The following is a 12,500-nucleotide window of genomic DNA, read 5'->3' on the forward strand; positions in this document are numbered from 1 at the left end:
TCAAAGTATTCGTTTAAAGATGTGCACACTTATTCAGCATATTGTAGGTTTTATTTTTTATATTTTCCCCCAACAGATTTGCTTTTCAATTGAATTGTACAAGTTATAGATACATTAAAGGTGGGAAAAGTTTTGAAATGATTTATTGTGGTTTCATTTTTTATCACAGAAACCTGGGATTTTAACAGGGGTGTGTAAACTTTTTATATATGTAAAAAGCATCTGAACTTGTACAGAACTGGAATGTAATACGCATCTTTTAAATTCAGAGTTACTACAAAACAGAGGAGGAATGATCTGGGAGAACAGCTGCTACAACCGCCCCCCCTAAAGACAATATGTGGTCTTACAATATAAAAACAAGGTCATTTGATTGGATGGATGCAGATGAATTCCTCGACAGGAAGGAAGGGAATCCTACTTGTAACCCTTAAGAATGATTCTCAATGCAACAGTGTCAGCTAGTTATTTGGTACCATATAGGACAGTGAAGACCTAGACTTGATAGCTTTAGAGTGTCATCAGGGTAGGATGGAGGAAAAACACCTAAGGGAGCCTATAGTAAAGTCCGATTTCTTAGACCGTCCTTGATTTTGGGAGGACCCTTCTTTGCTCTTTGAACCTGTCAGCCATTGCTTTTTGGAACTGCTTTTGCCTTAGCCTTGCTGGAGAAACCTGAAATGGAAGAGAAGATTAGAAGTTTGGAACGGAGAGTTGACAAAATTTAAATGGCAACACAAATTAACTTTCCCCCTTTCAAACTAAAAGTTCTCAGCAGTGGAATGACCATCATCTCTATCCAGGGGAGCACTCAAGATCTCCACTTTGACATCCTATGGCAATTTGTTTGCGAATACAGTGAGGCAAATCTCATCAATGACTCAAATGGCAGCTGTTGCAGAAACAGCATTAGCACTGTCATACATTCTGTAAAATGTGCTTACCTTAGACTCTTATGAAGCTAAGGAATTCAGAGATTCCTTAGCCTCTGAATAAGGAAGGTCAGAAACTAAAATTTCATCATATTCTCAAGAGGTCAGCAGAAACCAAGACAAACCCTACAACTTACTACTGTGGAAGGCCAAGTCACAAATATAAAACTTTCTACCCAAACCTATCAAAAGACCTTTCCCAGCTTGCCAGAAGGGATAGGGTTGGCTGTTTTAAGGAATTTGGAAAAACAGATTTTTCTAGAGAAAGTACTGCAGGATCTGACCACAAGGTAGCAAAAAAAAAAAAAAAGTAGTTTATGGATGTGTTGCGCATTATATACCAGACTTTCCTGGAGCAGATGGCTACCAAGAAAGAATCCTCTAAGGCTTAGCAACACGTGTAAAAAGCTGCAGGATGAGGAAAACCTGCCTGTATCAAAATCATATATTTGATGGGGCTTTGGTAATTTGTGTGCGTTTGAAACAAGTCCTTCATTCTGGCAATATCATTAGAAAAGTGACGACTCTTTAGCAAATTAGTAATGACAGCAGAAAAACATTGCGAGTCACACTGCCCATTCTGTAGAGGGGGGACTTGAAGTATAGTCCTAGTCTAAATTTACTTCCAGCCCTCAGTCCAGAATCTGAATCCCAGAGAGGAAACTTTTTTTAAATGAGGGGAAGACTGACTCAGCACTTAAGGCTCCAAATAGCGGCAAAGGAGAAGACTAAAGTCTAATTTTGGATTTTGAAGGAAGGTTCCTTTCCCAGGAGAAGTCTAGTTTTGAGTTTCTTTTTCATGGGAAATGCCCTAGAAAGAGGGCAGCTTGAAGGATGGTCCCTTTCACAGGAAGAACTCCTCAGACCAGCTTAGTGAAGTAGCATCTCCCATTCCCTTTACAGATGTCAAGAATGGTCTTTTCTAGCCTGAAGAGGGTATCTGAACAGCCACAGGGGGCATACTTGCTTCCTAGTCCTTAGGGGCTTTCCAAGGAGCTGTAATAGAGCCACCGAAAAAAGTGCAAGTGTGAAAGAGTGAAGATCCACCTTGTCCAGATTGTGAAGCTGAAGCCAAGACCAAAGCCACCTGGGATATCAGTCATTCCTTCAACATGCAAGACAAGCTATCAAGACCCAGATCAATGCCTTGCTTTGTCTGACAAGCAGACAGCAGAGCATTGAAGTGGAGTATGTTACTTCCATTTTGAAAAATAGAACTTAGTAAAACATTAGCCAAAGCCGCTAAACCTAAATTTTGGCAAAAGAATCTTTTAATTTTGTTTTTTGGAAAAGCGATGTACAAGATAACTCCCACAGAGAACCAGGGCTGACTGTAGACTAAAAATATAGTATCCGACAAGCAAGTGGGAAAATTGATGACCACCCCTCCCAAAACCACAAATCTTAACTGCTAGTCAAGGAGCCTTGACAAAGGTAGAATTTTCTCACAATGGATATTTTTCAAGGAGCCTCAGATTTGAGGTAAAATCCCCAAAGGATACTCATCTGCCCAGCCTCAAAGAAGTGTTAACCAAACTCTCTCAAAAGTATGCAGAAGGGCTCACTTCAGTGGCAAGTACTGAAGGTTTTGGCATCCTAAAGCTTTGGAAGTCGGCTGTCAGATCCTGACAGGATGCGTATTTTTTTTAATTTCTCCAAGTCTTTTAGGTTTCCAATACCATGACTGGAATTGACCACATTCCCCAAATCAAGGTACGATTAAAATTCTTGAAATTAGTATTGTTTCAGTCTTTGATGGTCAGAAGTGCTCTTTGCAGCACTCCATGTGCCCAGTATTTACTCCTGCAGTTCATACAGAGTTAACATATCCAAGTATGACTGCACATTATTTCCTACAAGGCCCATTGCTCCTACCATTATTGAACTGTCAGAGTACCCTTCTTTCACACTGCCCTCGTTTCTACCTGCAAAGCCTGGTATTTTAGAACTCTTCCTGTACTTAAGTCACTGTACTGACTGGGTGACTGGGTGTAGCAATTTCAATCAATAACACTTTTGTCTTATTTTCATGGACTACTATATCTGGCTCTCCCATATCTATTTTTTGAGGGTCTATATCACATCAGCAAACACTAAAAATAGCAAACGCTGATATATCGAACTTCAAAGTACAAAAGCTGAAAAATGCGAAGGAACGATCAGCGAATTTTCCCAGGGAAAATTAAAAACAATGTTAGTATACAGTCAAAATTAAGTGGAGGCCTCCCCCCACCCCAACTTAAATATACAAACTCAGAGATTGCACCAGTGGAGAAAACAGCAAAGCCCGGAGAATGGCCCAGCAAATTTTTTCCCCTGGGGAAAAAACTTGCTGTGCCGTTCAATATAATCAGAGTTTATGTTTGCTGTTGTGCTATAGACCCATTTTTTGAACTGTTGGCAATGGGCGATCCCATGCAATAATCTTCTACAAGCTTTGTGGCTCATGTTTCTATGATGAAAAACAACGTTTGCACAATCCCCAATGCAACAGTCTTGCCACATTACACCTTTCAGTATACAGTCCTTCTGCCATCAATATATCACAACCAGTAACAAGATGTGCGATGGTTTCAAATTCTATTTTACAAAACCTGCATTTGTCTATTTTTCCCCCCACATGTGCAATGCACTTTTGTAAAACTGTATGTAGTCCAGCTTGGTCTGCCAATATTAACATTTTGTCTTCTGGTTTACATCCACCTGTTTAACCATTCCGGTAAGTTTATACTTACAACTATATTTATGCATTTTCCACATTTCTTGCCTTCTCATCTGATATGGATATTACTTGGACACATTCAGTTGCTGCCTGATTTTTTTTTTTTTTTATTTACTTCTGATTTGATTTCCATTCCTGCTTGACACAGATATGCTTCTGCTAAACTAAGCAGGGAGGTCATCTTAGACTTATTACACTTGGGTCTTATGAAGTCAGCAGCTATGTATGCAGTCTCATGACTGCAGATCTATACTTTTAATCAATTTCGAGGAGGCCCATACAGTCTTCAGAATGGGATATATATATATATATATATATATATATATATATATATATATATATATATATATATATATATGATATAACCCAGGCTGATGGTCATATCCTTGGCAGGATACAACGCAAGCAACACAGACTACTGCAACAGTGATCTCAATACTAGTAATCAAATTAGCAACCTGGGAGGAGTTTTACAATCCAACTGGTACCAATACCTGCTCTGAAACATGAAACCCTATCAATTCAGACTGATGATAAAAAGAAGGCCTAAAACAAATTCTAGCCAAGATTGGCCATTTAGTTCAGGCAGCAACAAATGAACTACAAAAAAAACCAGCAGATCTTTTGCCACTAAAAGGCAAATAGGAGATGGCACTCATAGCCTATGCCAAGTGATGTCCACCTGCTGAAATGGTCTGAATGAAGATGGAGGTCTACCTGTTGCATAAATGCAATTCAAAAGTGATAAGAATCCTGTAGCAATAATCTCATGCCAGCTGTAAGAAAACCTAATGAATCGTACACCCTAAAAACACAAAACAACAACACACAAATGAATTACAGTTTCGATGAGCCGTTATGGGGAGAACAAAGAAAAAAGCAAGGTGTGAATAATGAGGGTCTTCTGATTGCTTGCCTGGATTAGCAGGTCGTCTAGGTAAGGGAATATTTGGATAACCCTTGTCCTGCAATAGGTGATGACTGGAGCCAGACATTTTGTGAATACCCTGGGTGCAGTGGAAAGCTCAAAGGGAAAGGCAGTGAATTGAAAATGGGATGAGCCTGCCAAAAACCTCAGGTACTTCCTGAATTTGGGTTTATTGGTATGTGCAGATATGCATCCTGTGTGTCCACGGTTGCTATGAACCCCTGAGGCAGGAGCAGGGGGAAGAGGGTGATCATCTTGATGGCAGGCACCTTTAGGAAGGGATTGAGACATTAGAGATCTAGTACAAGTCTCCATGGTCCATCTTTTCTGGGAACCAGAAAGGTTCTGGAGTAAAATCATCTACCTTTCGTTTCCCTGAGGCACTGGCTCTATGGTGCCTTGAGCCAGCAGAGCTTTCAGAAGTAGTAGTAAGCTGACTGGTGGGTGGCTGTGGAGTGCCCAGTTTTACTGGGTTGGTGATCCAGGTCATGAAGTAGCCATTCTGGATGATGTAAAGAACCCAATTGTCTGAGGTAATGTGTACATGCAGGAGACAGGAGTGGGGGGTGGGTCTGGAGGGGGCCATAGGGAGAGAAGGTTTTCTAATGAATTGTGTTTTGGCAGGGTGGTTCCTATGGAACTTAAGGATGGGCAAAACTAGCAGTTGTTTTAGGTCTCGAATTTCTTTACCTTTCTGTTGTAGAGACTTGAAGAGGTCAGCTACTTTGGTGCCAAGCAAGGCAGAATGGTCTAGAGGGGCAGTCAATTTAGCCCCGAAGAGTCATCAGGGAGGGGCTGCAGACATAGCCAGGGTATCTCCTTAAAGCAGAAGCTGATGCCCCTGACCTGGCTGAGGCTTCAGCTGCATCTTATATAGTGTGTCTATTCACCTGGGAAGCGAGAGCTAGTAGGGAGGACAGTGATGCTTTGGCTGCACAATTTGTTATGCCAGCCAATTCCCTAGTGGCCTTATCCATCAGGGCTACGGAGTGCTTAGCTATGAGAGTCTGGTAAATTGTGGCCCTGAATGCCAGGTTAGCAGATGTGTACATTTTCTTGCAAAGACGTTCCACTGTCTTGCTGCCCTTGTCAGCTGGAAGAATGGTTGCGGTAGGAAACTGCTTGGAAGCCCTTTCAGTAGAAATGATGATGGTGGCTGGGTAAGCCGGGGGGCACTTAAGCAGGAATTTTTCTGATTCAGGGACCTTGTACAATCTGTCCGCCCTGTGAAGGGCTGGAGGTTGGGAGACAGGGTTAAGGGATACTGATGAAAAAGCATCCAGAAAAGCCGGCAGAATAGGAGTGATAGCAGAAGGAGTGGGAGAGTCCCATCTATATGAGGTCACAGAACCTCTTTTGCATCTCAGTCATGTCACTGGAGTCTCACAAAGTGATCTTTCATTTTACTAGATAGTGTCCTCAAAGTTAAATCCTCTACTGGGAATCGGGCTCAATGGACTCTGGTGAGCCATACCTCATATGGGAGGAGCTGTGCGAGTAACGGGAGAAGGATTCCTCGGAGGAATCAGAAAATTCTTCCTCTTCTTTGTCCCTCCTTATGCATCAGTGGTCTGGGGCCTAGGACTTAACAGGAGGGACAATGCTAGGGCTTCCCTATTGTAGATGAATGTAGGGCTATGAACGCATTGAATAGGCTTTGGCTGAAAGCTTGCCAATTGGACATGCTCTCAGACAGTGAAGAGGGATGCTTTATCTTCTGTTTTTTCTAGAGAGGCCTAGCTGGCGTCCAACTAGGAGAAGGCAGAGTCAGATGGATGGGTGGGTTCAGTGGAATCAGATATGCCCACAGAGTGCGCTGGTTCCGCCCTAGTGACGGAGGCAGATGCCGGTAAAACCTGTATGGACTTCATAGGCACCTGCTTTATCCTGTATGGCGGAAGCAGATTCCTCTGCCAAGCAGACGTTGGCCACAGGCTGAGGTACGGGCAGTAGATGTGCAGCAGAAGAGCTAGGCCACATGGCTCTGGCCCTCTTCTTAGGTGGTTCAGACGAGGGGTGGACATGCCTTCCATCAATTTGCTTTAACCGCTGGTTTTCTAGATAAAGGTTCAAGAGAAAAGCTGAAAGGTTCCCCAATGAGGTACTTACCAGAATTTTTTCCTAATCAGACGTCAGCGAGTAGCAAGAATACGTGGCATACGACTGACGGCTGAAGAGTTCTGAGGGCTGGTGCATTCAGATGTCACTTATAGGCCACGTTCCTGCAGCCACAGATGCCCAACACACCTTGAAGGACTGAAAAACTTTGGAATACTGGCCGAACGCACGCGAAATGAAGAATAAACACACATGTGGAATACGGCAACACAGGAACAGGACGGACACCTACCAGTATACAAATCTACCCTATTGCCAAGTACATATTGTTTCTGGAAAGGGGGATTCTATTATCATTCTCCCTTTAAAGACAAAGCCCCAAGCTTAACCTCTTGGGTGACTACTCAGACATACCCAAGGACTGTAGCTCTTGTGCTGTCAAATATATTTAATGATGTCCACACAACTGCAACACACATCATCCATGACATGTTTTTAAAGAAAGCTTAAGTGGACATTCCTTTTGCAGATACAGCCCTCAATGCCCATGGCAATGACAATACACAATGACCGACGTGGACACTCAAGAAGCCTCTTTCCCTGGTCTACTTTCAGGAGGACACAAAGTTGGAGGGGGGGGGGGTTGTTCTAATGCATTTTGTTCCATCTAAACTGCAAAAGTACATATATGCAATGTGATAAATATTCAGTTTGACCTGAATAATTTACTGAAAAAGCTGGTTTAAGTTAGTTTGTTACTATCAAATTTAAAATTTCACTTGCTATCCTGGCCACAAAGGGACTCATTTTCAGATGTTCTATATTAATTAATGGAAAGATAACTAAAATGGATTGCCACAAATGTGATTCCAAAAAACAAGTAACAAGACTTCCAAAAACATGAACAGGTTACTTCTACAGAAGTCACAACCCCAAACGATGTCAAAATTAAAATTTCTCCAATAAAAAGCAGAGATATATCCATGAAGGGAAGCACTCGCATGAACGCATCTTTCTGCATCTCTCTCATTATTAACATTATATACTAGTGTGTGTGACCATTTCAGAGTACCCACCTTGAGAAAGCATAAAACACCCTTTTAAGCAATAGAATTTAAAAATTTGTTTCTCAAGGAGCGTGAGGTCATGTCTACCCACAGAGATAATGTTTTTTCAGTCTATGAGCAGAATACATCACCTGGGCCTTCTATTGTTGCTTGTATATCAGTTATGTCCTCTTCATTGGGATAAAGCTTGATACCTTCTGGGGGCTCTGAAGTGAGAGTTGTGAGCTCCCTGTAAACCAAACGAAGGATATGAGGAGGAAAGTTTTCGACATTGGAATTCTGAAAGACAAAAATCAGATAATGTGATGAGTGTGTCTACTGCGATTCAATATATTATACCAAAATCATGGACTGTACCCCTCTATGGTGCTGTACTTTCTAATTTTTCGAAGAGGGGCTCCCACCAAAGGAAGCTTTAGTCCCAGTGCCCCCCAGTCATCTTTATGCCTTTTCTTCCATTCCAATATAAATCACATTCCTACAGCAAGCTACAAATAGCAGATAACCCTCATAGCTCCATACGGTCTCAGCCAGACCTGGTTTCCCCTGCTCAGGCCTTAGCTGAACCCCCTCCCAACCCCACCCTCCGGCTTCCAGATCTTCAAATGAATCTCTCTCAACCCTCCCCATCAGCATCATCTAGACCTTTTCAAACTCAAGTTAACAGCATAGTTTCTCCAGTTCGTTTAATGACCAGGCATTCTGCCTTTTCAGAGGAATTGTTCCACAATACTGTTTGCTTCTCAGAAGCAACTGCCTCAAGATCCGCAAAAGTAAATGGAAACTATCTGGGCCAATGCACAAGGCTTGGATCCTTACTCTACTTCCATTGCAGATATGCTACAGTTTTCTTTACCTTATAAAATACACACTCCAACTTCACAACCAAAGCTCAGTTGGCTTCTATTTCAAGTTTCCACCCGGGATTGCAAAACTCCACACTGGCACCTCAAACTATGCAAAGCCTTTAAGGAAAAGATTTATTCATCCACCATTTCAAGACTCTACTCCTCCATGTGACCTTTAAAAACAAGACATCCAAGTTCACTGCACAAGGGTGAACAGACATACAGACTACAGAACTGTTTGGTCTCCCCCATCAAAAATTTTAGAAAAATGCATACAAAAGCAACTTGCCTAATAGTTAGCCAGCTTTCCTCGGAGCAAAAAGTGCGTCATAAAAAACTGTTGGTTGGCCATCACGACAGGGAAATAAAAAGTTTTTACACATCTGCAGCATCATACCATACCAATCCAGCATTCATTCCCATGGTGGCTTCAGTATCCAATCGTAAATAGTTAATTAACCTCAAGTGTTCTTTCTAAACCACTTCAATGACAACCTACTACATACCCTAGAGTGTTTCACAGACAGCTCTGGGTCTATCTTCATAGATGGAAAGACTTAAATTTGTTGCATTTTTTTCAGGAAGTGTGGCTGACATTTGCAGGCTGTTCCCAAAGGGTATTGTCAGCTTCACATTTTCCCCTTAATCTACCAACTTATGTTGACAAATGCTGCAGTCAAATTCTACCAAAGTTTATTTTAAAAGAGAGCCAGTCTCAGTTATGGATATAATTTTCCTCTGGCAACTTGTTTTCATCATATAACTGACCATCAAGGCAGAAACTTGTAGCTAGGATACCCCAGGTAGTTTTTCTAGATTGCTGCCACTTGAAGTGCTGGTCTGGGGTGGTTCTCTGGCATCTTTCACTCTGAAGCTGCTGCTTGAGATCCAGCAATTTTATTTATTTTGCCATTTGCTTACCAGGTAAATGAGCTGGTTTAGTAGACCCATTTCAGACAGAACCAGGGAAAGAAGCATTATCTGATACATTGGCAATAATTGAAAATAAAGCCCTCCCCCCACAGGGTAAGAAAAAAATAGTAATTCACTATTCCACTGCACAAGGGTGAACAGATATAGATCTTTCAGGACTACAGAACTGCTATTTTTGTCTCCCCTATCAAAAATGTTTGATAAGTTGCTTCTGTATGCATTTTTTAATAGTTAACCAGCTTCTGGTCTTCAACCCAACAAAGCTTCCATACTCAGCACAAACACTGCTTTCTTAAATTTTGTTACTACTGTTAACATCCACAGAAATGCTGAAGCCTAGTCTCCACCATATTCCTAAACCTACCAAAAGGTTTTGATACAGTCTCCTACCAGGAAATTTTACATAAACTCATCTTTGAGGCTCACCAACTCTTTACTGTAATAGTTCCAAAGCTGCCTCTCACAGCACAGTGAAATGGAAAAATTATTTCCACCCTCACAATGCAATGTCAAATTCCATGCATGCTGCTGTGACTGTTGGGTTGCATACTACTGGAGGCTTCTTAGTAAAAAGCATGCGTTATGGATGTTTTCTATTCCACAGCAACATTCATGGTTTTACGCTGTTTTTTCCCCCATATGGTCATATTTACATGCATGAACATGAAGTTTCTCCTTGTACTTCGAAGCAGTGAATATAGTATTTGACAGACAGGATTCATTTAGGAGACAGCATTTTTTACCTGTACTATTAGGATTCATTTCCTGTCGTGCATACTTTCTCTGCATAAAATGTACTTCACAAAATACTTAGTCAAAATGTAAACCAAATGCAAGAAAGAAAGTGGTCCTTCACAGGACTCACAAGCAGCAGGCATCTCCATTGAACGCCTCATTAACTCGAGTCAGGAATCGGCACTACCCAGGAAGAGGAATTTTGTCCATTTCTCTTCTATAAACATGATGCAGTAGAAATAAACCCTTCAAGCGACCATTTTCAGGTTAACATTCATACTTCCGCATAAACATTTTCAGATTAACATTCATACTTCCGCATAAATGTTAGACATTTCTGGCCCTTGCAAATCTGGTTACGATAATATGTAAGCATAGAAAAAAAATTACAATAACCAGATCTAATACTGCAGCTGTGTCTGTATTCAAATAGTTTAGCTGAACGACAGGGCTCATCCTACGACTACTGAAATCCATTTCAGAATGCAAACTCATTTAAAATAACTAAGGTATCATTATCAAATAAATAGATCTGCATCACCAATCCATTTCACTTCATGCTTTGCTGAAGACCGTCGGGTATAGCATACTGAATGAAGTTTTAAAAGCATCTCCCAAGCCATTTACTTTTTGTGATACTGCTCATCTTCCACCATTGTACTTAAAATATAAATCTTACGATAAACACACAAACAATATCCAAATACACTTCTAAACGTTTCCAATATTAATATTTTTGCCCTACTTAGTTCCTTTTCTTAGCACCAATCAGAGTTCTGACAAACCCACTAATACACTTTTTCAAATACTCACTCACTCAGTGTTCAGCATCTATTTCATAGGTAGGTACTAGGCCATTAGCCCAAGGGCCTACGTAAGCCTAGCCAACAAGGTTCCCTGGTTTACACCACCCAAGAAAGTTATTTTCTGTGTCTCTGCTCGACAGTGACATGGGAAGAGATCCCGGGGGTGTATTTCCTATTTCCCATCCACTCATCAAGATTTTTCTTGAAGAGTGCTAATGAAGACCTTTGACATAGATAGGTAGCCTGTTCCAGAGTATGGGAAGTCTCTGGGACAGGAATCTATCCCTCCAGCATGTCCTGTTTAATGTGGTGGCAAGTTTCGGTCCCTAGAGAGTGTAGCTAGGAGGGATTGGGATTTCTTAAGGTGTAGCATGTCCAACAGCTCTGGGTTTAACATAGCTTTATATGTTAGGCAGAAATCCCCTCGGAGTAGGAAATATGCCACGGAGTAAAGCTAGAGTTTCAGACAGTCCGTGTAGGGCATTTGTTTGAGGCCAGTAATCCTCTTTGTGAGGTACTTCTACGGCCTTTCCAGCAGCTTCAGATGTCTTGGGATGTACATTCCAAAAGGGGCATTGTACTCTATAACGGGTCTAATGAGTGTCGAGTAGAGGGGAACAATGACTTCTTTTCCTGGATGAGAACCCTTTTATGATGGTGTGCCATGTAGGACTTCCCGACTACTGTGGCGATGAGACTATCAAAGGAGAGACTACTGTCCACCTGGGTCACAAGGTCTCTTATCAAACATTCAGTGTTAAGTAGATTGCTGTCTAAGTTTTTCCCAAAGAGGGCGACACTGCACTTTTTTGCACCGAGCTTGAGGCCATGGCTCTGACACCAGGCATCTGTCTCTGAGGCCCTTCTGTAGGATGTCCACATCATTTGGGGATTTTACTATGGCTCCTAGTTTGCAGTACTCCACTGGTCACTGGTTTGAGGTCAGATTTGGAGTTTGCAACTTTTACAGTGTAGGTTCCATCAGTGAGCCAGTTGGCAACCCATCTTGTGATGTAGGGATTTATACCTAGTTTAGGGAGTTTAGCTATAATTCCAGAACGGGGGATGGTGTCAAAAGCCTTGGCGAGGTCAAGATAGGCTGTGTGAACCACCTTACCCTCATTTACGGCTTTGGTGACTGCCTCAAAGAAGCCGATCAGATTCAGGAAGCATGATCTGCCTTTCACAAACCCGAACAGAGTGGGATCCAGAGTTAGGAGGTTACCAATGTCTTTGTTTACGAGTTCCATAATGAGCCTGGTCTGCAAGGCCATGGAACGTATAGTCAGGCTAGTTCCTGGGATCAGTGGTGGCTATCCCTTTGTGAAGTGGAATAACTGTTGCTGTGCACCATTCGGTGGGCACAAAGCCTGATGTGGGGCTATTACTGAACACGGTGCTTAAGTGGGGAGCCAGTTCTTCCTGAAGTTTGTGTAAAACACAGCCTGGGATGTTGTCCGGTCCCATAGAC

The 12,500-nt window shown here is 41.9% G+C and overlaps 1 protein-coding gene across 1 annotated transcript in view; it reads right to left on the reverse strand.

Annotated features, from left to right (window-relative positions):
* Positions 1-12,500, reverse strand: part of UBE2S (ubiquitin conjugating enzyme E2 S) — a 171,196-nt gene that overhangs the window by 137,012 nt on the left and 21,684 nt on the right. Inside the window, exon 2 of the mRNA XM_044081540.1 lies at positions 7,839-7,986. Within this exon, the coding sequence (XP_043937475.1) occupies positions 7,839-7,986 (148 nt within the window). The remainder of the gene's footprint in view (positions 1-7,838; positions 7,987-12,500) is intronic.

Source organism: Protopterus annectens, chromosome 1.part1, assembly GCF_019279795.1.
Source record: "Protopterus annectens isolate FY-2018-M chromosome 1.part1, PAN1.0, whole genome shotgun sequence".
Classification (NCBI taxonomy): domain Eukaryota; kingdom Metazoa; phylum Chordata; order Ceratodontiformes; family Protopteridae; genus Protopterus; species Protopterus annectens.